This window comes from Prunus avium, chromosome 1 (assembly GCF_965620075.1).
Source record: "Prunus avium chromosome 1, drPruAviu1.hap1.1, whole genome shotgun sequence".
In the NCBI taxonomy this organism is placed as follows: Eukaryota; Viridiplantae; Streptophyta; class Magnoliopsida; order Rosales; family Rosaceae; genus Prunus; species Prunus avium.
This window is the reverse complement of record NC_142284.1, coordinates 61,509,207-61,531,924: the sequence shown is the minus strand read 5'-3', so window position 1 is coordinate 61,531,924 and position 22,718 is coordinate 61,509,207. Positions and strand designations below refer to the sequence as shown.

At 36.5% G+C, this 22,718-nt stretch overlaps 3 protein-coding genes across 5 annotated transcripts; 1 reads left to right on the top strand and 2 right to left on the bottom strand.

Annotated features, from left to right (window-relative positions):
• Positions 1–5: 5 nt before the first annotated feature.
• LOC110765723 (uncharacterized) lies at positions 6–9,893 on the bottom strand. 2 transcript variants are annotated; one of them, XM_088246789.1, is made up of 9 exons: positions 9,701–9,893; positions 8,068–8,724; positions 7,853–7,930; positions 5,797–6,040; positions 5,036–5,132; positions 3,717–3,855; positions 2,896–3,282; positions 2,256–2,483; positions 6–396 (listed from the first exon to the last, which is right to left on the bottom strand). In XM_088246789.1, exons 2-8 carry the CDS (start codon positions 8,683–8,685, stop codon positions 2,283–2,285), a joined length of 1,764 nt encoding a protein of 587 aa, XP_088102915.1. In that variant the 5' UTR covers positions 8,686–8,724; positions 9,701–9,893; the 3' UTR covers positions 6–396; positions 2,256–2,282. The 2 variants fall into 2 exon arrangements, with proteins under 2 accessions (XP_088102915.1, XP_021824622.2); XM_021968930.2 differs by lacking the exon at positions 6–396 and adding an exon at positions 1,492–1,875 and having other exon boundaries at positions 9,701–9,892.
• Positions 9,894–11,461: 1,568 nt separating this feature from the next.
• On the bottom strand, positions 11,462–19,428 carry LOC110765722 (uncharacterized). 2 transcript variants are annotated; one of them, XM_021968929.2, is made up of 10 exons: positions 19,260–19,426; positions 18,355–18,863; positions 18,054–18,131; positions 16,387–16,630; positions 13,962–14,212; positions 13,668–13,868; positions 13,430–13,522; positions 13,250–13,351; positions 12,694–13,090; positions 11,462–11,746 (listed from the first exon to the last, which is right to left on the bottom strand). In XM_021968929.2, the coding sequence occupies exons 2-10, from the start codon at positions 18,847–18,849 to the stop codon at positions 11,715–11,717; spliced, it is 1,893 nt and encodes a 630-aa protein (XP_021824621.2). In that variant the 5' UTR covers positions 18,850–18,863; positions 19,260–19,426; the 3' UTR covers positions 11,462–11,714. The 2 variants fall into 2 exon arrangements, with proteins under 2 accessions (XP_021824621.2, XP_088103043.1); XM_088246917.1 differs by having other exon boundaries at positions 13,668–14,212; positions 19,260–19,428.
• Positions 19,429–21,879: 2,451 nt separating this feature from the next.
• On the top strand, positions 21,880–22,718 carry LOC110765721 (transmembrane protein, putative (DUF679)). Its single transcript, XM_021968928.2, has one exon. It carries the CDS (start codon positions 21,992–21,994, stop codon positions 22,679–22,681), a length of 690 nt encoding a protein of 229 aa, XP_021824620.2. The 5' UTR covers positions 21,880–21,991; the 3' UTR covers positions 22,682–22,718.

The window sequence follows — 22,718 nt, the reverse complement described above, 5'->3', positions numbered from 1 at the left end:
TCAACGAGTACATCATTAGCCCACACGGGGGTATTTTCAAAAAAGCAAATGCCCAAGTCAAGATTGTAGCTCCATCTTGCAAGACAGTCAGCAAGATAATTCTTCTCTCTGTAGACATGTTGAATCTGATAGTTCTCAAGCTGCCTTAGGAGAGTACCGCAGCTATGCAGCAGGCCAGCCAGAGGATGAAAGCGGTATGCCACAGTTTGCTGGATTAGCTGGACACAAAGTGCAGAGTCCATTTCAATGATGAGCATGTTGACACCTTTATCCAAAGCGTTGTGAGCCTTTGATCATACTAAATCATTGTGTTCTTCAGGGACATGACCTCAAGGTATAGTCGGAGTTCATGATTAATTCATGAAGGCACCCAAATGGACTCTGGCCTGCTTTTACCTACAACAATGCCAGAAAATCTGCTTTCCATGTACCAATCACCTTTTTGTGAATAAAATAAAGCTTCAATCAACAAGCAATACAAAAGACAAATTATAGTTGCTACTCCAGCATTCAACCACTATTAGTAATGTGCAGCATCGTTAGCTTGCCTTGGCCACAACATTCACCATCCTTTTGTATCTTGTTGTAGAGAGATGAAGTAAAAAAATTCCTATGTCATTTACCTATTGATTCTGTTGTAGCCGAGCTGCCTGCTAAACCCTACAAAATTTGAAATACTTGTGGAAGATTACGTATTTTATGTGGGAGGATAAACAATTGGTTGCCACCACGTCAACAAAAAGTGAGTGAAAATACTAGTTTGCCCTCATTTAATTGCGGGGAAGGTCCAGATCAGCTCAATAATAAGAGTGTTGACTCAATCCAAGTCGGCTTTTTAGCCCGCAAAAGTCAAGGGATGGAATCTTAATCCCGACATGCCACTTAGATTTGGGTTAGGACTCAACTTTCAAGTGATCATAAACTAATCCGATTAAGGCGGGGAAATCTACTCCTACAAGGACCCTAAATTATGGTAGGGGAGGTCTACTACTGCAAGTTTGATATTTGCAAGATTACTGCTCAAGTGTCGAAAGAAAGTAGTTGTATCAAACTCTGATAAGATTCCAACAAATTTCATCAAAATTCTTATGAAATTCAATGGAGTTCAAGAAAGGCAAATAAAATCCATACTAACTACTTTAAAATCCATTATAATCTCAATGAGGATTTTGACGAAATGCAATAGAAGATTTTGACGAAATGCGATGAAAGATTTTGATGCAGACCGAAAGATTTACATTGACTGATTTGAAAACTGAACCACGCAAATGAAGACTTGTAAAAATTCCCCGAACCATTCGTGTAAAGATTCTTCATCACTTGTAACCAAAAAAACAGTATTATGAAAACGGAACTGAAGCTATGTAACTGATTTTACCAAGTAGCTATTGGTTAAGTGGTATTTCTCTCTGGATTGTTTGCATGTGATAGAAGCTAGAAGATTCTTGCTCCCTACAGGAAAAAAACCCACAAACATACAAACAAACAATGTCTACATTCTGAATCTACTTAATTTGCTTTATTAGAACCACTAGATGGAGTGTCAAACGATGTCAAATAAACATACATATACAAAGGAAACAGGAATTTCCAGATACTCCTTGAAGTAACTTGCTACTACATATCTAAATAAAGTATAAGTTCTATGGCTTGGTTTTTGTCACCCTTTATGGGAAAGAACCATAAACCTTTCCCTTTCTGTTGACAAAGAACTGACCAAAATATACAATGGTAAAATCTCTTTACTCCCTAAACACAACCAGAACAAAAGTAGAGAATCACCGGAAATGGAAGATTGCAATATAGGCAATTTGTCCATAAAGCCGAGTTCCATCCGTTGCTTGATTGAGATTACACATAGGTAACGATTAAACACTGCATTTGTGCACAAGCATGCATGTGTATAAGAATTTGCAAAAATCTATTATGTGTTTTGTAAGGTAGTTTTGGTACAGAAGAAAATCAAAATTCAAACTCCTTTTCCATTTTTTATGCTAGAGATTCGAGGAAAGTATATGGGGGGAAAGGGGGGATGGAGGAAGAAATGATGTATGAAACAAAAAAACTTTGAATAGTTTCAGTTTTCGGTTTTTAATTTTCATTGTGTACCCATATACATTTCTTCTACATCCCTCAACCATACTTACTCTTCATCCCTCATTTCTCCCATGTAATTCCCTTTTATTTCTACCACAAAAATAAAAACATCAAATGGGTCCTTGCGTAATAAAAAGAGTAAAGACATATTAAGTTACCTCATGAGCAGGTACTTAAGATGGGAACTACTTCATGAGCATGTTAATAGCTGTGTGAATGGAACTGGTATGAGAGCTGCGACGCTGAACCAGTGAATGGGGACCACTCCAGATAGACTTACTATTGTTAGGGAAGAGAGTCCCACATAGATCCAATAGCATGGGATTTTCAAATTGCAAGTGTTCATAAGCTTTAACTTTCTTATGCCTCTCTTGAGATTCCTGCGACTAAATTAGGCGATTAAGTTAGTAAAGTTTCACATACACATCTGAAACCTCATAAAAATATGAAATGTCAAACGTGCACCTTTTGCAGTAGGAAATTTGTCAAACTCCACAGTTAGATTGTTATGAAAAAGTTCTCCGATATTCTTATACTATCTACTATTATGTAAAAATATTTCTTTGAAATTTAATCATTTTTCACTCAATTTTAATTTTGGGCACGCTAGTTTCTCTTGTAAATATGGTAAAATTTAAAAGTTTGATAAGTTATAAGTTATAACCAAGCCCACCCTACGTCAGGAATATGCAAGATGTGACATCTAATTATAGCAAAATACCCATTGTTATCCCCCCTCCCCCCCCCCCCTTCAAAAAAAAAAAAAAAAACACATGGTTGATGCCAAAGATGTTATACCTTAGGTTTATCTGCTACAGTTTCTTCCTCATGCTGCATCACCACATTCTCTTCATTTCTATTAGTTTGGTCTCCGGCAGCAACCTTCTCCGCTGTTATTGGTTGTGATTGTCTATTAGGCTCCTCTCTGGATTTGTCAAACTTCTCTAGTGCTTCACCATTACCTTCATCTTTCATCTCTGTGTCACTGTCTTCCTCCTCATCCCCCTCATCAACATCATCCTCTTCCTCGTGCTTCTCCCCTGAAGGGCCATACTGCTGTTTGGATACCCCCATTTTCACCTCTTCTCCTTTATCTTCTACCTCAGCATCAGGATTGGGGTCCAAAGATCCATCCATATCGGAAGAGGAATTCTCACCAGATGGGCTTTCCCCAAGTGAAGCTTCCTTAAGAGAGAACACTTTTATTCATCAAAAGAAGATTCCCGAGTAACAATAAGAACAGTAACAGCAACAAAAATAACAATAGTAATAATAACTAGGTTAACCAAACATGCAAATTTAACAGTTAAAGGCCCTTTTCACAAGTAAAAGCCACTGTTTAAGGCAGTCTTTTTCACATAAGACCTCAGTATTAACTCTAAAAGAAAATTGCATTTTAAATTTCAAATGTTATACAAAGAGCTCACGGTGAATTAGCAAAAGATTTTACTAGTTCATGCAATCTCCTAAAATTTCTCTCATCGTCTTTATGTTTTTATAATTTAGTTAATAATTTGCTGAGCAATGCATCTGATTGCAGGAATTCAAAGTGAAAACCTACTTTAATAATCATTTTCCAAATGGACCAATAGAATCATTGGATAAAACTTCCAATTTACCTCTTGCTTTAACTCATGAGTAAGGTTATTATCACTAGCTCCATGCTGGCTCTTTGCAATTCGAGCATTCTCCTCGCGCTCCCTTCTACGGCGCTTTAGAACACAAATAGCACATAAACAATCGGATTTATGACGCCTTCTGCAAATTGAAGAAACCCCAAAGATAAGAACAAATTTTCTACTAAAACACTAGAAATGCGAGAGCTATCTAGATTAAATGCTTTCGAGGAGAAACTAATCCAAAAATGAAAAGATGTGTGTTGTGGAACACATACTTCTGTCATGTTTCAACAAACATGCGGCATCAAGCACAAAAACTTCCAAAAATTCTAGGCACGAAGAAATGATATACATTTGTCATCTTGAAGTTGTAACATTACATGCAATTTATCTGCGTTTGTGCTGATTGCATGGGGAAGTACAGGATATGATGTTCGCTTCTAAAGGTCAACATTCAAACAAAAAACAACAGAGATAAAAAAAAAAATTCTTGTAATATAGAACATTGAGGAATATAGTACCTACATACACTATCTAGCCAGATGTACACGAGTGAAGAACAAGCAATTACAACAGTTTCGATCAACTTTCCGGGCACTTTCATCATATGGAGAATGTCTCCACTCAGGAATACACCTTATCAATTCTCAAACATACAAATCCCTCTGCCTTAAAACACAGAGAAATTAATAAAAACGTCATGGTATTTTTGCAGACTAACAATGCAGTCAAAAAATGATACAAATATGTAAGCTCATCAGCACGAAATTAACCGTAAACTTGAGTGCACGAATGCACAGAGAAATCATTGTTTGTAGATGAAAAGAAAATGAAACAAGGAAATAAGTTATGAAGTTAATGAGAAAGCAAATGTCATCATCATCAGCTAAAAAAAAATTCCCCCTTCCACAATACTTGGTTAACCCAACTTAACAAGGGGAAATCATTTACTAGCTGAAGGAAGGGTTTGAAAGCCTTAACTAATTCTCGGAAAAGAAGAGGCTCATAGTTAATTAGTTATACTACAATATAAAGATACCAGTAAATGAGGTCCGGAAACCTACTGGCCAACAACTATCATGGTGGTTGCCTGCTAGTATAAAAGCCATTCAATATTCACTTGTAATTAGATAGAATAATATGGGCAAAATCCCTTTCCTTCTCCTGATTAATGTTTCTATTTTAGGAATTACAAACTGTGCTCTAAAATTTGAAACACGGGAGTCTATGGAATGAAAAGAAACTCAAAACAATTTCCAAACTATATGGATTAAGAGTTCAAACAACAAATCGATACAGACTAATATGCAAAAACATACCCATGACCCTTTCGTGTTTTCTGCTTTAATTGGCTACCTTTAAGATGTACTTTTCCCTGATCAGATGGTTCCATAGTATCTTGAGTGCTTTCAACACCTAGCATGAAGAAGATACAATGCTTAGATTGATGTTATAAACATGGACACTAGCATCTCCAAAGTCCAAAACAGCAAGGGAAGAGCATGATAAGCCATAATAAAGCACTGAACAAGCTGCATAAGCACTCAAGTTCAGGTGATAATCTGGTATAACCAGCATTTTCAGAAAAGAAACCATCTGAATCAGAATGCACCACTTAGCATATCTTTCCATAAGACAAGCAGAGGAAACAACCAACTATGTATAAACTTCCAGGGTAAATGATTTGCTTTAAATTTTAATAAATTTTTAGAGTCAGAGTAAAACACTTCAACATTAAGCATCCCTTATGCTCAACTTAAACAATATATTTTTCAACAAAAGTGGTTCTAAACATCAACCTATAATTAGTGTCCCATCAAGGGATGCTCACTATTTCCATCTCCTTCTTCCAATAAGGTAACACAACCATTGCCGTAAGTGCATCTTGTAGTTCTTTCAATTACTGATTGGTCATTGACTCTAGGAAATCTTGTAATAATACATGTGCAGGTAATGGATAAATTCCGAAAGAAGGCTATAGTATTCACATCAAAACAGGAGATTGGTTGTCAAATTCAGGAAAGAAAAGACTATTAAAATGTATGACTAAGGAAAAAAGGCAAAGTTATAAAACCCTCACCACTAGTTCCTCTTGGTTGTCCACTATACAACCCAGCTGCTGTCCAATATTTTGTAAAATTTTTCTTTACACGCCTCATAAGATCCAAGATGTAGTCACCCTTATTGTTGTACTTATAACAGTTGTCCCAAATGTACTGAACATCTTTGAATACATCCTCAGAACTTAAATACTTAACACCCTGTTCAAGATTGCTGCATATTGTTCCAAAATCCATTGGTGTATCTATCACATCAAAATAATCCTGACTCCAGACAAACCACGTAATGAATCAAAACATTAGACAAACAAAATAGGCATGATGCAACATTTATAGCATAACATACAGATATAAATGCTCAACGAGACGAAGTAAAGCATGCAACAAACATAAAAAAGAAAAAAAGAGGCACTGTTCAAGCTCACATCTTTGTTCAATGCGTGAGTGACAAGAGTCACATGCAATAAACATAAACAATCAATTCCCAAAACTCTTATGAAAAAAAAAAGCTCCTCATAATGAAGCACTCCAGTAGCAGCATGAACTTTTAGGAGTCCTGTGATCATCTGTATAGTATATTGGACATCACAAACATATAATTGAGTCTCATAAAGTCTAGGAAGCACTGAGAGCAGAGCCAAATCAATTCAACTGAGTTTTTGGTATACATATGCTTTGTATATTAGGGAAGCATGGTTTTTTTTTTGACAATATTAAATACAAAATCATTTCTTAGTTGGAGCTCCATCATGCCCACTTGTAATCACATTCCAGTAATGACCAAATGAAATGAATTAAGCCTCAGTCATAACACAACAGAAATTGTTTTCCAGCCAAGGCAACAGCATCTAGTGCCACAACCCTCTAAAGAGCCGTTGACATCACAAAAATTATAAACAAAGAAAAGAAAAAAAAAACTTACAAAACCTACTTCATGGGAGAAAAAAAAGGTATGAAAAAAGCAAAGAGATTGAAAAGCATAGAGCGTTAAAGCAAATTGGAACCTTTTGAAAAGGAAATTGACATAAGATTTGTTGAAGGCGAAACATCTTTTATCTCTCCATTGGTCCACACTTTGTAAGAAACATGGGGATGCATCATGAGCTGTCGGAATGCGGTTTCACTAATGGGTTTTATCTCAATCAGCTCCCCATATTTTCAGCATGGATTTTGGAGGTTTTGCAAAGACCAAGAGGGGTTCAATTTTATGGAAAAGTGCAGAGCAAGCATTGTTATGGGTCGTGTGGACTGAGAAATAATTGAATTTTGAACAAAATGAAGAAGATTTAGAAATACTTTGAAGGAGAATTATGTATTTGTGATGTACCAATTGATGTAGTACAGCCCGTATGTATTACATTAAGCACTTCAACAATAGAACAGAGAAGAATATAAGAGATCGAGGAGACGGAAATATAGATCAAAAAGGCAAAAGAAAGGGCAGAACAGTAGAACAAGAAGAATATCAGAGATCAAGGAGAAGAAAATATAGATCAAAGGGACAGAAATCAGAGAGTTCTAGAAAAGGTTTACTCAACATTCAAATCTCAATTTTAAAGAACTACATGGAGGTATTTATAGCAAACTAAAACCTAGACATAATAGGATAAAAATCCCTTGCTTAAACAGAAATCCTAACCCAAATAAAATAGGAAACTTAAAAACTAGAAATTGGGAAATCTGGAAAAGTAGAAATCCTACTAGAATTTGGAAAACTAGAGAATCTAGGAAACTAACAAATACATTAGGAAACTAATAAATTTAGGTCCTACAAGTCCTGCATCAATTTGGCTTTGTTATGAGCTTCAATCCCAACTGGTTATGAAGGAATTTTTAGTTCTCTTTTGGGAATTGGAAGAGTGTTGTTACTGTTTTTACCTTTCCTTAATGTGTGGCATCGCATCGTTTTCATTCCCATTGTTCTGTTACCCTAGGATGGGCTAATGGTCTCACTTTCTTTACTTTGTATTCTTCCTCTACGAAAAGAAAATTTGTTTTTTATTTGGAACGACAATGATAGCATAACATATTTTTTGCACCAAAAAACATGCATGCACGTGCTAAATTTGTACTTACCGGTATTCCCAAAGCTTCAGGATTCACAGGGACGTTGAAGGGTTCAGCAGCATCCATTTTCATTACCTTCTTTATTATCTGTGAAGTGATAAATGAAGATAAATATAAGTACGCAGGCATTTAAGCACACTTTGAACAGAAACGCATGACACTAGATTAAAGATTTACATGACCCAAAATAATCACAAAGATGCATTTCAAAATTCTCAACATACCATCAGTGCGGTATCTAATTCTTCCCTATTATATCGAGAATCTTGATCAGACATCTTTGGTTCTCTGTCATATGGACTCTCACTCCGTGCAGGTACAGGATCAATACTATGGTTAACACTAGAGCCCAACGCCTTCGATGATTTAATCTTTATACTCCCAACTTTCTTTGACACATTCCCAGAAGCACCAATTTTTACTTCAGCCAATGAATTGGCACTATCCTCCATTTTCTCAGAAACCACACCTTGTTTTTCCAAACCAATTTGTTGGCTACTCTTATCTGTATCACTTTGTGTGTATGCATCAGAAGAAGTAGGCTGAGATTCCATTGTTCTCGAAGTCCTAAGCTTCACTTTAACTCTACCCATGGATTTCCCGGCCCCCCTATCAATCGAACCATCAGGATTAATATTGGCAAGATTGCAATGTTGATCTGTCCCAGTTGAAGAAGGGGTATCAACCTCCATTGCAGACTCGGATCTATTGTCGTAATTACCGTCTTCATCCAAATTTGCATCATCCTCCAAATTTACAATAACCCCACTTGAAAGTGCCTCATTTCCACCAGCCACAGACCCTTTAGGCTTTCCCTTCTTGTTCTTTCGCTTCCGCTTCATTTTCTAACCTAAAATTAAACTCTGAACACCTCACACTGCCTGTAACCACAAAAGTAAGCTGAAGTACTTAAATTTGCATTCCAATTCATTCCATGAAAGAAAATAAAGGTCATGAAATATTTTCATATGAAAAATAAAAAATTAAAAGCAACAAACAAACATAAATTTTAAGCATAAATTTGAGGACCCAATATCCCACATTGGAAAAATAGCATATCTCATGATGGTTTAAGAGCACTCTTACTTTACAAGCCAGTTTTTAGGGGCAAGTTCTACAAATGGGCTCTTATCAATTGGTATCAGAGCATTGGCCATGCAACTGGGCCAAACTCTGCGAGAGGGGGTACCTGGGTAAAGATGATCAGTATTATCCATGGGCACATTATTGAGTCATTAAAATACTCGTAGATGAGTGAAGCCGCCTCAAAGGTTGAGTACAGAAGCGTGGTGGATACCGGCTTGTAAGAGAAGGGGGTCTTTTAAACCATCCCAAGATATGCTATTTTTCCAATGTGGGACATTTCGTCGTAACAAAAAACTAATAAACAACCCGAGTCTCCGTTTGGATACACTGACAAAACGAACCCCCATAAATTAAATTACAACCGAAGAAAACAAAATGACCAGAGTTCCCAACAATTTGATCAACTAAAAAAAACAATAAAAATGTAAAAGGTCTGCGATATAAACAAATTCTTAATTTAACTCAAATTTTCCAAGAATTTCAATAATTTAAGAAGGACAAAATTATTCTTTTTTCAGCAATTTTCTAAGCCCTAACAACAAGTAAAACAAAGAACAAAACTTCCTTGAAAAAGCAAACAAACAACGGTAGAAAACCCTAGATTGATCAACACCAAGGAATTAATTTATACAAAGAAAGTATTAGTGGTATATCTTGCTAAGCGAGAACTGAATGGTCCGTCGGAAATCGAATGCAATCGCAATCGGTTAGCCATGAATACAGAAAACGAAAAAATAAAACTAAACTTTAGACAAGCAAAGAGGTACGTACCGCTGATTGAAGGTAACGTTTCGTTGTCGTTTTGTTCCGGAGAAACTTTTGAAAAACGAGTGTAGCGCGAGCCTTTTTGGTGTCTGCGAGAGAGAGAGAGAGAGAGGAGAGAGAGAGAGAGGCGGTGAGATTATTGCAATGAGAACTATAATGTTGCTTGCTGCTACTGGGCCTTAATTGGGCTAGAATTTGGTTGATTATCCGAAGAATTTTATTATTATATATATACACGGTAACTCATAACACGCGCGACGTATGCAAGGCTATACTTTTTAATATTTTTTTTTTTTTTTTTTTTGTGAATTGGGGGGGAAAACCCCAAGCAAAAGAACTACAACAAATCAACACAAACAAGACGGGGACGAGACACCCCAATCAAGTCGTCAAGAACTAAAGAACCTATCCAACTTGGAGCAAAATCAAAATAACACACGCCAAGACCCATGTTATAGCTCCAATTAGCTAATCCGTCTGCGACACAATTCTTTTCTCTGTAGATATGTATAACTGCACAACTATCAAACTGGTTCATGAGCTTACCACAACTAGCCACAATACCAGCAAGCGGATGGAGCGTAGCTAAAACAGGCTGCTGAATGAGATGGACAGCAATAGCAGAATCCATTTCCACAATTATCTTTGAAAGGCCTTTACCAACAGCAGCTTTGAGACCAAAAAACAACCCCCACAGCTCTGCTTCCAAAACCTGCCCAATCCCTAAATTGACAGCAAAGCCACCAATTCTTTTTAATATTTTTTTAACGTATAGCCGATCGGCTATACTATTTATTAAAAAAATTAAAAAAGGGACCGCAGTATAACCGTGCGGCCAGTCAGAAGCGAAATCTGGGATTGAAGGGATTGGGTGGCAGAATCACACAGAGAAAATAGGGCCAACTTCAGGCGCTTCGAAAGCTCAGCCTCCACGACAACCAGATTGAGGGTCCGATCCCTCAGTCGTTGGGCATCCTTCCAAGCCTCAGAGGAGTTCAACTATTCAACAATAGGCTCTCTGGTTCAATCCCTACTTCATTGGGTTTAAGTCCTCTGCTTCAGACCATTGATCTTAGCAACAACTCTCTCACTGACAAAATCCCAGATAGTCTTGCAAACTCTACAAAGCTTTACAGGCTCAATCTGAGCTACAATTCATTTTCTGAATGTGTCCCAGTTAGTTTCACTCACTCACATTCTCTTACCTTGCTCTGCAACACAACAACCTCTCTGGCCCCCAAAAAAAACCCCAGACCCCAGACTATTTACAAAGGAGGACAAACACATTATTACAGTGGGTTTTTTTGTTCTCTTTTTTCTTTAGGCCATGGGGGGAAATAACAGAGGGGATGGGGGGAGCGAATGGGTCTGTGTCTATTTTTTCGTTCTCTTTTTCTTCAATTTTTTCCAAAATAAGGTAGAAGAAGAGGCCAATAGAAGTCGACGCCATGACAATTTTCCCCAACCCCAGCATACTGTGGCCAAATCATTCTCAGAGAATGAAGGAAAAAGAGAGAGAGAGAGAGAGAGAGAGAGAGAGAGAGAGAGAGAGAGAGAGAGAGAGGGGGGGGAAACGCCCACTTTTCCTGCTGAGAAGAAGAAAAAAATCACCCCATGACAAGAGGAAGAAGAAAACTGGCGAAGAGAAAGAAGAAGAAAAAAAGAGAGAGATAAGAGAGAAGGAACGGAAATAAAAAATAAATATAAAAATGAAAAAGGAAAAAGAGGAGTGAACTCGGGGAGAGGAGAAAAGAAGAAAGAAGAATAGATATCCAATCCGAAGCGTTAAAATCATCCCACGGTCAAAAATAGAATTCCGTAACCAATTCGCATTGTTGGACTCCGTACTGGAGAAGCTCCGATGCTCTTATATCCCTTGAGTTTATCAGTTACTAGTGGAACATATGTCCATGTAATTCATTCACACAACACATTTGATGCATCAAATGTAATATAATACTACCAACCAAATATCAACTTCTTGCCGAAAAACAAAACATAAACATAGCTGATATGTACTTCATCTTCTAGGTCGGGTCGTTCGTGGGCGGCCTGAAAACGAACAAAAAACATAATAGTTACAACATCCAACACTAAGGGAATTGGACCAAAAGAAGCAATAACATTGATATTTATAGTTCAATTTTCCACATAATCAAATGCCTTTGAGGGAAATTAGCAGGAATTTGAAATACCCACATGATCAAATAATACCTATTTTGTATTAAAAGATTAGTAATACCAATTCAGACACCTCCAAACAACGAGTAGGACATTATTAGAATTACCATATCTTCAATCCTGATCCAAGTGAAATAACATGAAACTAATTTGAGGGTGCATCAAGAAGAAGCTAGTGGCATATTTGCTTCCATTTGATTTCACAATGTACGGAGACAGTAAGGGACAAATCTTCATGCAGTTTAGACACAGCACAGTGATAAAGACAGAGTATACACCGCCAAATTTTCTTCACGCACATGCTGGTGCGAACTATGGTATTTGTTAAACCAAATCAGAAATTGAAAGTTTTCCATTTTTAATTACACAAGAGGAAGCAAACAGTGGAAAATGATGACAATTACACCTCCTATCACCGCTCTCACTGATTCTAGGAGGGTGAGTTATTCATGGACCAATAGCTATTAGTAAATATATGTCAAAAGTTATGATGGACAAAAACCACAATACATTGCAACTCGAAAGGCTTTTTCTCCGCATAAAGAGATCATTGAACAAAACAACACACATAAACTCAACCTTCATTGAGGCCCCAGCATTGGGTATACTTCTTTCTCAATGAAGAATTATGAAACAGTCAAAATATTGTGGTGCCTGACTCATATTCTTCTTCCCTACTTTTACCAAACAAGACAAACGCAGAATTCTCAATTCAAATGAGTCACACTTCAATATAAATTGTTCAAAGATTGTAATTCCATTTTTCCAAAAACCCTATATGAGAATTCTTTATAAAGTAAGTAATCAAAGATGCATACCATTTTGGGAGGGTGAAATTTCAGTACGCCTCTCAATCTGGGCCGGGGAGTGCATATGACTCGTCAACTGTACTAGCAAACCTTCAAAGCGATTCATTTGAGCTGATAGCAAACCCTCAACCCGACCAAGTTGCTCTTTCAAGCCCTGTACCTCAGCAGCACTTCTTTGTTCAGACTCCTCTTGTCGCTGCTTTGATTCCTCAAGTTGCCTTCTGAGTTCATTAACAGTAGATGATGATGATGATGATGGGCCCCACAACTCTTTGGGGGTTACACCATCCCCGTAACCACGCACCCGACTTGAACGCTCAGGTCCAAAAACCTTTACAAAAATCTCGTCTTCAGTCATCTGTGAGTTCTCCGCAGATATTTGAGTATAGAGTTTCTTGAGCTTTGACTGCATTCAGAAAATGGAACCAATAGGTAAATGAAAAAAAAAACTTAGAGAGAGAGAGAGAACCAAAACTATATATATTTTTAAGAGAAGCATGCTATTAAATTAACTGAAAATTAGGTGCGCTTGCATATTCAATTTAATTTCGGGATCAATATATACCAATGCCTCCTGTGAAGCTGGATTTGCAGCTAGTCCATCAGGCCGCACATGGGTGAGTTCCCATAGGAGGGTACGTCCAGGGTCATTTCCAGTTTTCTTTCTCTACCATGGGACAAACATAAAAAACTAAGAATGATGAGAAACACAATAAAATATTACTCAAGAAGTAAATAGTCATACCTCTTCCTCGCGGATTTGCGAGAAACTCTTGGAACCAGATGTGTGGATTATGTTATTTTTGGAACCATTCTCCTTGTTTTTCTGACTCATTAACTGCATTCAAGGAAGACCATGAATGTATAAAAATCTAAGGAGAAAACAGAGTAGAGATAACTGAAAGGAAAATAGGAAAATAGGAAAAAATGTAAAGTTTCTTTCATCCTCAATATTTTCTTTCATATGCAACATTTCATGGTACCTGCCATTCAGGTGAGCTCCACAGGTTTATAAGATACTGCCAATCATCATCCACAACATTTGGTGGTACTTTTTTCCGTGCTTCCTCAGTTGTCTCACACGTTTCATACCACATCTTCTTGAGGTGATGCCGATAATTGTGGTAGGATCTATGAATCTGATCCAATACCCATGTCATGTGATCTTCGACTTTGAAACGCTTCTGAGAACATGTATGAAGAAATATTACAAAATAAACATGCAAAAATGAGGATTTAAGGGAACTACTTCCTTCAAAATCTTTTGTTGTACTAACCAACATATGTTCAAATGCCTTCTTTTTAATATCAAATGGGATTTCCTTCCACGACTTGACCTGAAGGGGTAGGTCCTGGGTTTGCCTAACAAGGGCTGTACACTCTGCTTTGAAAAACGTGGAGCTTTCACCTACAGCTCTCCGGTTCCTCCAGCTGATTTCAAATCTTTCCCCAATCGGAATTTGAGCTAGTTTAAGGTTACGGGTGGGCCCTCGTGTTCTCCTTTTCCCCATGTTAGAGCTTGTTAAAACTAAAAAAGAAAAAAACCAAAACTTAATGAAATTGAAATCAGAAGTAACCTACACTAATGATGAAAAATATAATATGCAGGCCTCATCCTAAGGAACTATCATAATGGAAAATTAAAAGATTTGCTGTCAATTTGAGTTTCGAAGTATATATGCTCACCATTCATACACCAGTGTATGGAAACTCCTCTACTTTCTCTTGAAAATAAGTGAGACACATATAAGCATATATGAATTATTAATAAATCATTACAAGAAAATACCCCCAAAAAAAAGACCTCTAGTTGCCTAAACAAATTCAAATGCATTGAAGATACTGATTCAGAAAAAAATGATTAAATAATAATAATAATTATTAACAAATAAAATAAACTCAAATATAAATTTTTTTCATCATAAACACTATCATCTTAATAGAACAACATTATGAAAAAGTTGAATAATGATACATACAAAAGTTCAAAGGATTTATGAAGATACTGCAATCTTAAGGGCAGTGAAAAGAAGAATTAATCCAACACAATATGGTTTCCCTATTGGCTCCTTTACAACCAAAAGAAAAACAATAAATCTGTTTGTACACATATACTTAAGGCCAACGTTTGAACTTTGAAGAATTGATCAAAGCCAATACGTATTGTATCTAAACCACAACCATGAAACACACAATGACAAAAGAGTTATTGTTCTAGCACGAGACCTATGAGGACTTTATAGAACAATTCAATAAATGCAGTCTTTCTTGATAAGTGCTTCGAGCAACTGTAAAGTCTTGTAATCATTTGAAGACCACTTATTTCGTTGATAAGCTTATCAGAGCTCAAACTCATCGAAGGCAATGTATGTATGAAATGCATAGTTTATCGATTATTTATGGAAGACGGTCAGCTCTCTTCTAGACATTCTAGCAACCTGCCTCTACCCCGAGATCACAAGTCTTTCCAATCCGTTGTCGAACACTCAGTGGTTGAATATTCTTAACTATTTTTTTATAGGAAGATTTTCTTAATCATCACATAAAGAAGGGATAAAAATCTAAGATATATGAGATAGGAAAGAAAAATAAAAGGTGAAACTAAAGAATACCTCATAGCCAACAATTTTAGAACTTGAGAAGTCAAGATGAAATATGTGCTGATTCAAATACTCTGTAATCTTTTAATTTAGTCTATTTGTTCGTAAGTGCTTATGCATGCAGGAATGGATCTTCTTTTATACCGTGCATAGAAACCCATGTATGCAAATTATAACCTAACAAACAAACAAATTAGGCGTAACTCTAAAAGTACTGCATACTGGGAATAGGAGCATGCCGCCTCCCAGTACCCAACAAACCCAACCATAATGGGATCTTGGTAACTTTACCAATTGATATAGAACCTACTCTTGAATTCTTTTCTTTGGTTAATAACAGCAAAACCTCACTCCTGATGGTGATCACAGAATCAAAAGAGGCCATGCTGAAATGCACAGTAACAGAGACAAAATGAAATATGAGAAGGCAAACCAATATCTTACATACAAGGACAACCAAGGATGATATAATCAACCATGCAAACAATATCGTACTTAAACGTAAACATATATTGACTGATATTTCCATGTAGATTCCGATATCAGTGACTGTCAATGAAAATGACGGATATCGGCTTTAAAACATGGAAATTTAAATGAAACATTAAGAAATGTTAAATCATATAATATACTTTGTCTATCATATACTACAGCATTTAATAAACAAATATATTTTATAGTATACTACGCCTATGATAAGTAAATGATATGTATGTGAAAATAAAACTTGAACTACATATACCGTTATCGAGGGTTACTCTTGTATATGACGGAAATGATTTGACTTAATCAGCATTTTTAACATGGATTAGAGTGGAATTTTATCTATTCTTCTTTCAGTTTCAGCAAATTGTCACTGATTCTGTCCAAATATCAGTGGCAAGATATCTGGGAACAGGAAAGAAATGGTTTCACCCCCTCTATCTATATTGGTGGCCAAAATCTTGATATGTTGGCAAGTAGGCATGTATTGTATGCAAAAATGACATCCATCAAGTTTATCTATGCTAACTGCCTCCCAAGTGAAAATTTATCACCAACAAGTTTAGCACAACAACTATCAAATTGAAGAAACAAAACAAAAGTAATGTGAAACCCTTACCACTACTTGTCCCTGGTTCTTTACTGCACAAACCAGCAGCTGTCCAATATGTCATGAACTTCTCCTTCACCCTTTCCATAAGGTCCAAAACAAAGTTACCCTCATTGTAATAGTTGCAGCAGTTCTTCCAAATGCATTGGACGTCCTTGAATACATCCTCCGAGTTCGTATACTTAGTACCATTTTCAAGATGGTTGCATATTGTTCCAAAATCCATTGGTGTATCTATGACATCAAAGTAATCCTGGTTCCAACCATCAACACACCCCAGAAAGGAAAAAACAAATAAAGAAAGTAGAAGATAAAACAGTTAGGGAGAGAAGAATTATGAAAGGAACATAGCAATGCATTTCAGAATAGATAAGACATCTATGACAGCAATGTTGCATTGTGGAACTGTCTAATTAGATCAGCTGAAGAATTAAAATCATCCCTAAGAAATTCAATATTTCCAACTTATTGTTTCAGGAAACATAACAGAACCTTAAAACCTTGAAGTTAACATAAAGGCTTTGTTTCTCCTTTTCAAATACATGATATGCTACAGAATGTCCAGAACATGATATGAAACCAAATGTGCATTAACTTGCAGATATATATATGTACATGAAAAACAGAGACGTACAATCCTTATAGAATATCCAAATCTTCCATGAACACACTATTGCATCTGCGACAAGAATAAAGTGCGTTTCAGGCATTTAATGCAGGGTCATTTTTGGTACTTTTGACCCTGGCTTTGTAACGTTTGTCCTATGCAGCAGGTATTACTTATATTTTGCAACATAGACAAAGTAGAATAATATATGTATATACAATTACATATATAATCAAAAGTGATGTGTATATATACTTAAATGAAAACAAAACAGGTTTTTTACTAGCTTTTTAAATGAAGTCATATATGTGTGTGTGTGTGTGTGTGTGTGTGTGTGAATGAAAATAAAAGGTTTTGTTTTCACTAAAATCCAAAGTCTGGGTGTATTGCAAATTGCAAAATAGCATACTAATCGTAGTGCAAACAGATACAGCAAACCCAACAACATATAGATATAGCTTGAAAGCTATGGATTTAAAACCAAAGCAGAGTTTGTTCCTAATTAAATATGCACAAAACTTCTTTGTATAGATTAAAACCGGAACTGATAGGTATAATAAGATGATAACAGATCTTTGTTCTCTAGTCCAGATCAAAAGAGAATTGAATTTAAAAATAAGATCATCAAAATAAAACAGCTATACCATATATATGGTAGGAGTTTCTGGACATGAAGGGCACCTTAAAATTTTGGAATTACTACTATAGTATGTTATTAAAAAGTTAATATAAATATTTACATATATATAACAGTTCATTGCAGAAGACTCGCATTATTACAAAAAAAAATGATGTTTGAATTCAACCAAGTCATTTTTCCACTAAATTTACAAGCTTAGTGGCTAGTCAAGCTTGTACCCCAAAAGAAATAGTTTGACATTGTAACTCGATAAACTTGAAGATAGAACCCACAATCCCCTCTTAGAAGCCCGCAAAAGAAATAAGGGATTATTACTCTTTTTACAAAGAACAATAAGACAGATTCTGGAGCATGCTGCATCATAACGATTACCATATCATGTTATCACTCAAGAAAAATATTTAGAAAATATGCATATTTCACACTCACATGTAATCTCAGAGCAATTGGATCCACAGGAATGTTGAAAGGTACAGCTGCATCCATTCTCATAACCCTCTTAATAACCTGAAAGGTGAAATAATTCGAGAACAGCAGTAAGTTCAATCACATTATGGATAATATGGTCAGAAAAGCTATCGCAACAAAATGTCTGGTTAGAAAAGCACTTCAATTGTTTACGAAAACCGAAAACATTTTGTTCCTTCCTATGAATATACAAAAGACTACAGAACCTAAATCTAAAACTAAAATGTCACAACAGAAACCAATTACAGAATTTCCATCATACCGACAGAGAAGCACTCAATTCTTTCTTGTTACAGCGAGGATCATGAGAAGGCGCCTCTTGCTCATGCTGGAATCTACTCCAAGAACCAAAGACTTGCAATGGCTTAGTTTGTGCAACATCAATCTTCTTGGATGAGTTTTCCATCTGGAGATTCACTTCACCATACTTCCTAATCAACCTCTGCACTGTCCTATCCACGGAGCTCACATTTTGATCCCCGTACGACCAGTCACTCCCCATTGAAGAAGCAGAAGAATTGCCTGAATCAATCTCCATTTCAGGGTTAAATTCCTCATCGTTATGGTCTTCGTCATCAGATTGATTCCACACAATATCATTTCCTTCAATATTTTGACTCACAAAATTCAAGAACGCTCCTTCTTTCTCATTGACCACCTTCTCACTGACCACTCTCTCACTTACCAGTCTCTCACTGACCACATTGGGTTTTTTTCGTGGCCTTCCCCTTCCCCTGCATGCTTGTTTGCGCCTCATGATCTACTAACAAACTTCACAAATTAAAAAAGAAAACCAATCAGTCAGAGCAAACTGGGTTACTCGAAAAGCTCTCTAAGTAAGACAGACTACAATATTTAATATAAGCAGTAATTATATGCTTACAAGCTTCAAAGTTTGTTAAATTCGTTCAAATAAGAGAACGAAAATCAGTCAGAAAAAATAATTAAAGAAAAAACTCTTGTTGTCACCAAAAAAGTTATTATCTTAGTCACAATGGAGCAGCATATAATAAGCTTAACCGCAGCCGTTTCACTTCACACCCATACAAATATACAAACACATAGATATATAACGATTTTCCTTTATCTGAAGCAAAAAGATCGAAGACACATGTGTATGTAGAGTGAGAGTGAGAGTGAGAGAGAGACAGAGACAGAGAAAGTTACCTTTGCTGGAATCAAATGGATCGTAGAGATCAGGCTTGGGAATAGTTGGGCATTTAGGGATTAGGGTTTTGATTACTTTGTTTTTCACTGGGATTTTGGTTTGCAGGGACTAGCACACAGACTCGTGGCTCCAAGTGTGTGCGGAACATGCCGCTGCTAAATGCTAGTTTGCATTTTCCTTGACCATGGTAATGCGGCGACCATAGTGGCCACCAAAGGCAAATAACCATGGTTACTTTTTGTAACCAACCAACAACATTATTGTCATTAAAGATGGAAGTGCTTATTGTAGGGCTTAACGGTCAGTTTGGCATTGGTTTGCTGTAAAAATAATCGTTGTCATATTTGCTTTGAGAGAAAGCAATTTGACGTTTGGTAAACTGTTTGTTAAAAGTGTTGTTGGTACAATAATCAGTTTTTAATTGTTTAGTAAAAATTTTTTTTATGAAAGTGCGGTGAGCTATGTATAATGACTAAGAAAGGCACTATGTTGAAATTGTTTTTTTGTTAAAGTGTTTAATAAAAGAGAAAGTACTTTCACTTTCACTTATCACCCAAAATAAGCAATGCCAAACAGGCACTAAGTGTTTATTAATGGATTAATGTCCTATATTCGATTCTCCCATAGGGCCTGTTTGGTTCACAAAATGAACTTTTTGAGAATAAAACGCACATGTCTAATCCCACGAGATAGAAATGGGAAATATTCATTCTCATGTTTGGAATGTTGAGAAATGAGTATTAAGAAATGTCACTTTCTTTTGTGTTGTATTAGGAATTGAAAGTTGTTGACTCTTCTAATAATACATTTTTTTTTAAGAGTAATGCTACTCTTACCACATTTGTATACCACATTCTCATACCATCTAATGTGGCAAATGAAATAGACAATCACATCAATTAAAAAATGTCAATAAACATAAAAGAAAAGAAAATGTTAAATTAATTTTAATTGATGTGTTGTCCACCTCATCTGCCACATAAGGTGGTATAAGAATGTGTTATACAAATGTTTTTTTTATGATTTAGTGACACTTTTTAATTGATGTGGTTGTCCACTTCATCTTCCACATTAAGTGGTATGAGAATATGGTATACAAATGTGATAAGATTAGCATTACTCTTTTTAAAATTTTGAAGTTATTAATGAAAGTAGTATTTAAAAATTAGAACATGGATCATTTAGGCCCCATTTGGGATTTGCCTTTTTCTCTAAAAATTGGCTTCACTTTAAAGATAAACAGTTTAAGGTGTTTGATAAAAATAAAATATGTTTATTATTTTAAAAGCAATGATCTTCTGATAGTAGCTTTTAAAAGCAGCCTCTAGGTTGCTTTTAATCTTTTGTCCCCCACATATGTTCCTTATGATTCCTAAGTTTGACCATTGATAACTCTCACACAACACAACACTTTTCTCATTCTCTTCCAAGTTGAGAGCTCCAACTCTCTTTCTTCACATCAGTCTTTTTGACTGTTTCAGAACCCCACTCTCCTCAAATCAAAACAAAATACTTTCTTCTTCAAACTTGTTCATCGGGACTAATAGAACATATCCAAAAATTAGCCCAATCGAAGAAGTATAGCTACCTCAAATACAGTTTGAGTGAAAGCTGTTCATCACAACCTTGTGTTCTGTGTTATGCACGAATTTGTCCTTGCATGGCAGTTTTGACTCCTCTCTTGTTGAAGTGTCTTCATAAAACTTGTTCCTAAGGTCTACATCTTCAAAATATCCAAAATGGAAAGCGATTGGACATTTCTATCCACCTTAAATGGTATTCGATGTGAGACTAGTCACCACTTTCTTTCTGTCTACTCATTTCACCCTAGGGTAAATGTGTTCACTATTGAATCGGTATGCCTCAATCCCCAATTTCAACCCTCTTTTTCGAATAAGGAGCTTGAAATAAGGTTTGGGTCTTGAAAAGTTTAATATGTCGGCCCTTTGCACATTCAAAATTTTGGATGAAAAATTGGATGGTATGTTAGTGTCAAATGATATTTCATGGATTTTGAAAAATTAAAGTGATGTTTCTCTTAAATTTTTCTTTGAAGTGACAAATTAAAATTGGTGTAAAAGTTCAAGTGACATTTCAAAAAAATTCCCTTTAATTATACTTCCTTAAGATTAGTGAAAGCACAATTATACATGGAAGTAGATCCTGCAAGAAACAAGCCATGATATTAATTTTCTTTTTCTGAGTTGTAATCAAGTGGTATCCTCTTCCTTAAAAAAAAAAAAAAAATTAATGACCACGAAGTTTATATTAAGATAATATACAGCAGAAGGTTCCTTGCTAGCTTAATTAAAAGATGGGAAATGACCTGTCAAGATTGTATAAATAAATTGTCAAAATTGGTGAACATGACTAAAATGACATTCAGATGCATAACGTCACGCATATGAACGTGTGAGAATATATAGCCCTTGAACATTGAAGATGTCAAAAGCTTAACCTAACAGGAAACTCCATGGAAACAACTACCTTCCAAGACAAGCAACAACAACTAACGTAACGTTCTTATCATTTTCCATCCACCTAACCAGAGTTCTCTCTCTCTATATAATATAGCTCTCCCTAACCATCACCAAAACCATTAATCTCCCCCCCCCCCCCCCCCCCCATAAACGCCAAGCGTCTCTCCTCTAAATACTAATAATTCTCAAAGCCACCACAATCGCCGCCGCCAACACCACCACCTCCGCCACCTCCGCTGCCACAGTCCAACATGTCTCTTAGACCAAGACCAACACCTACCAAGCAACCATCGATATCAGATGCAGTTTCCGTTACTACCAACCCACCAACCTCCACCACCAGCTCCGAATCGGAACCTGACACCCTGAAAAGCCCTCAGCTACGACAACCCACCCTCTCCCAACGAGCCATCTCCCAAACCCTAACAAGCACAGCAAACCTAGCCAACCTCCTCCCAACAGGCACCCTCCTCGCCTTCCAACTCCTCACCCCAATCTTCACCAGCAACGGCTCTTGCGACTCCGCCACGCGCCCCATGACCCTCATCCTCCTCCTCCTCTTTGCCCTCTCGTGTTTCGTCGCGTCCCTTACCGACAGCGTCAAGGCCTCTGATGGACAAGTCTACTACGGCCTGGCAACGACCAAGGGGTTATTTTTGTTTGACTACCCGGATGCCTCAGGTTCAGGTCTGCCTGATTTGAGCAAGTACAAGATAAGGTTCATGGATTTGGTTCATGCAGTTTTGTCTGTGTTTGTGTTTGGGGCTGTGGCTATGAGGGACAAGAATGTTGTGGGGTGCTTCTACCCTACGCCTGGGCATGAGACTCAGGAGGTTTTGAACATTGTTCCAGTTGGTATTGGGCTTATTTGCAGCTTGCTGTTTGTGGTCTTCCCCACCAAAAGACATGGAATTGGATACCCTCTTACTTCTGGCAAATAAATTATCATTGGTTTTGTTATTTTAACTTAATTTTTTT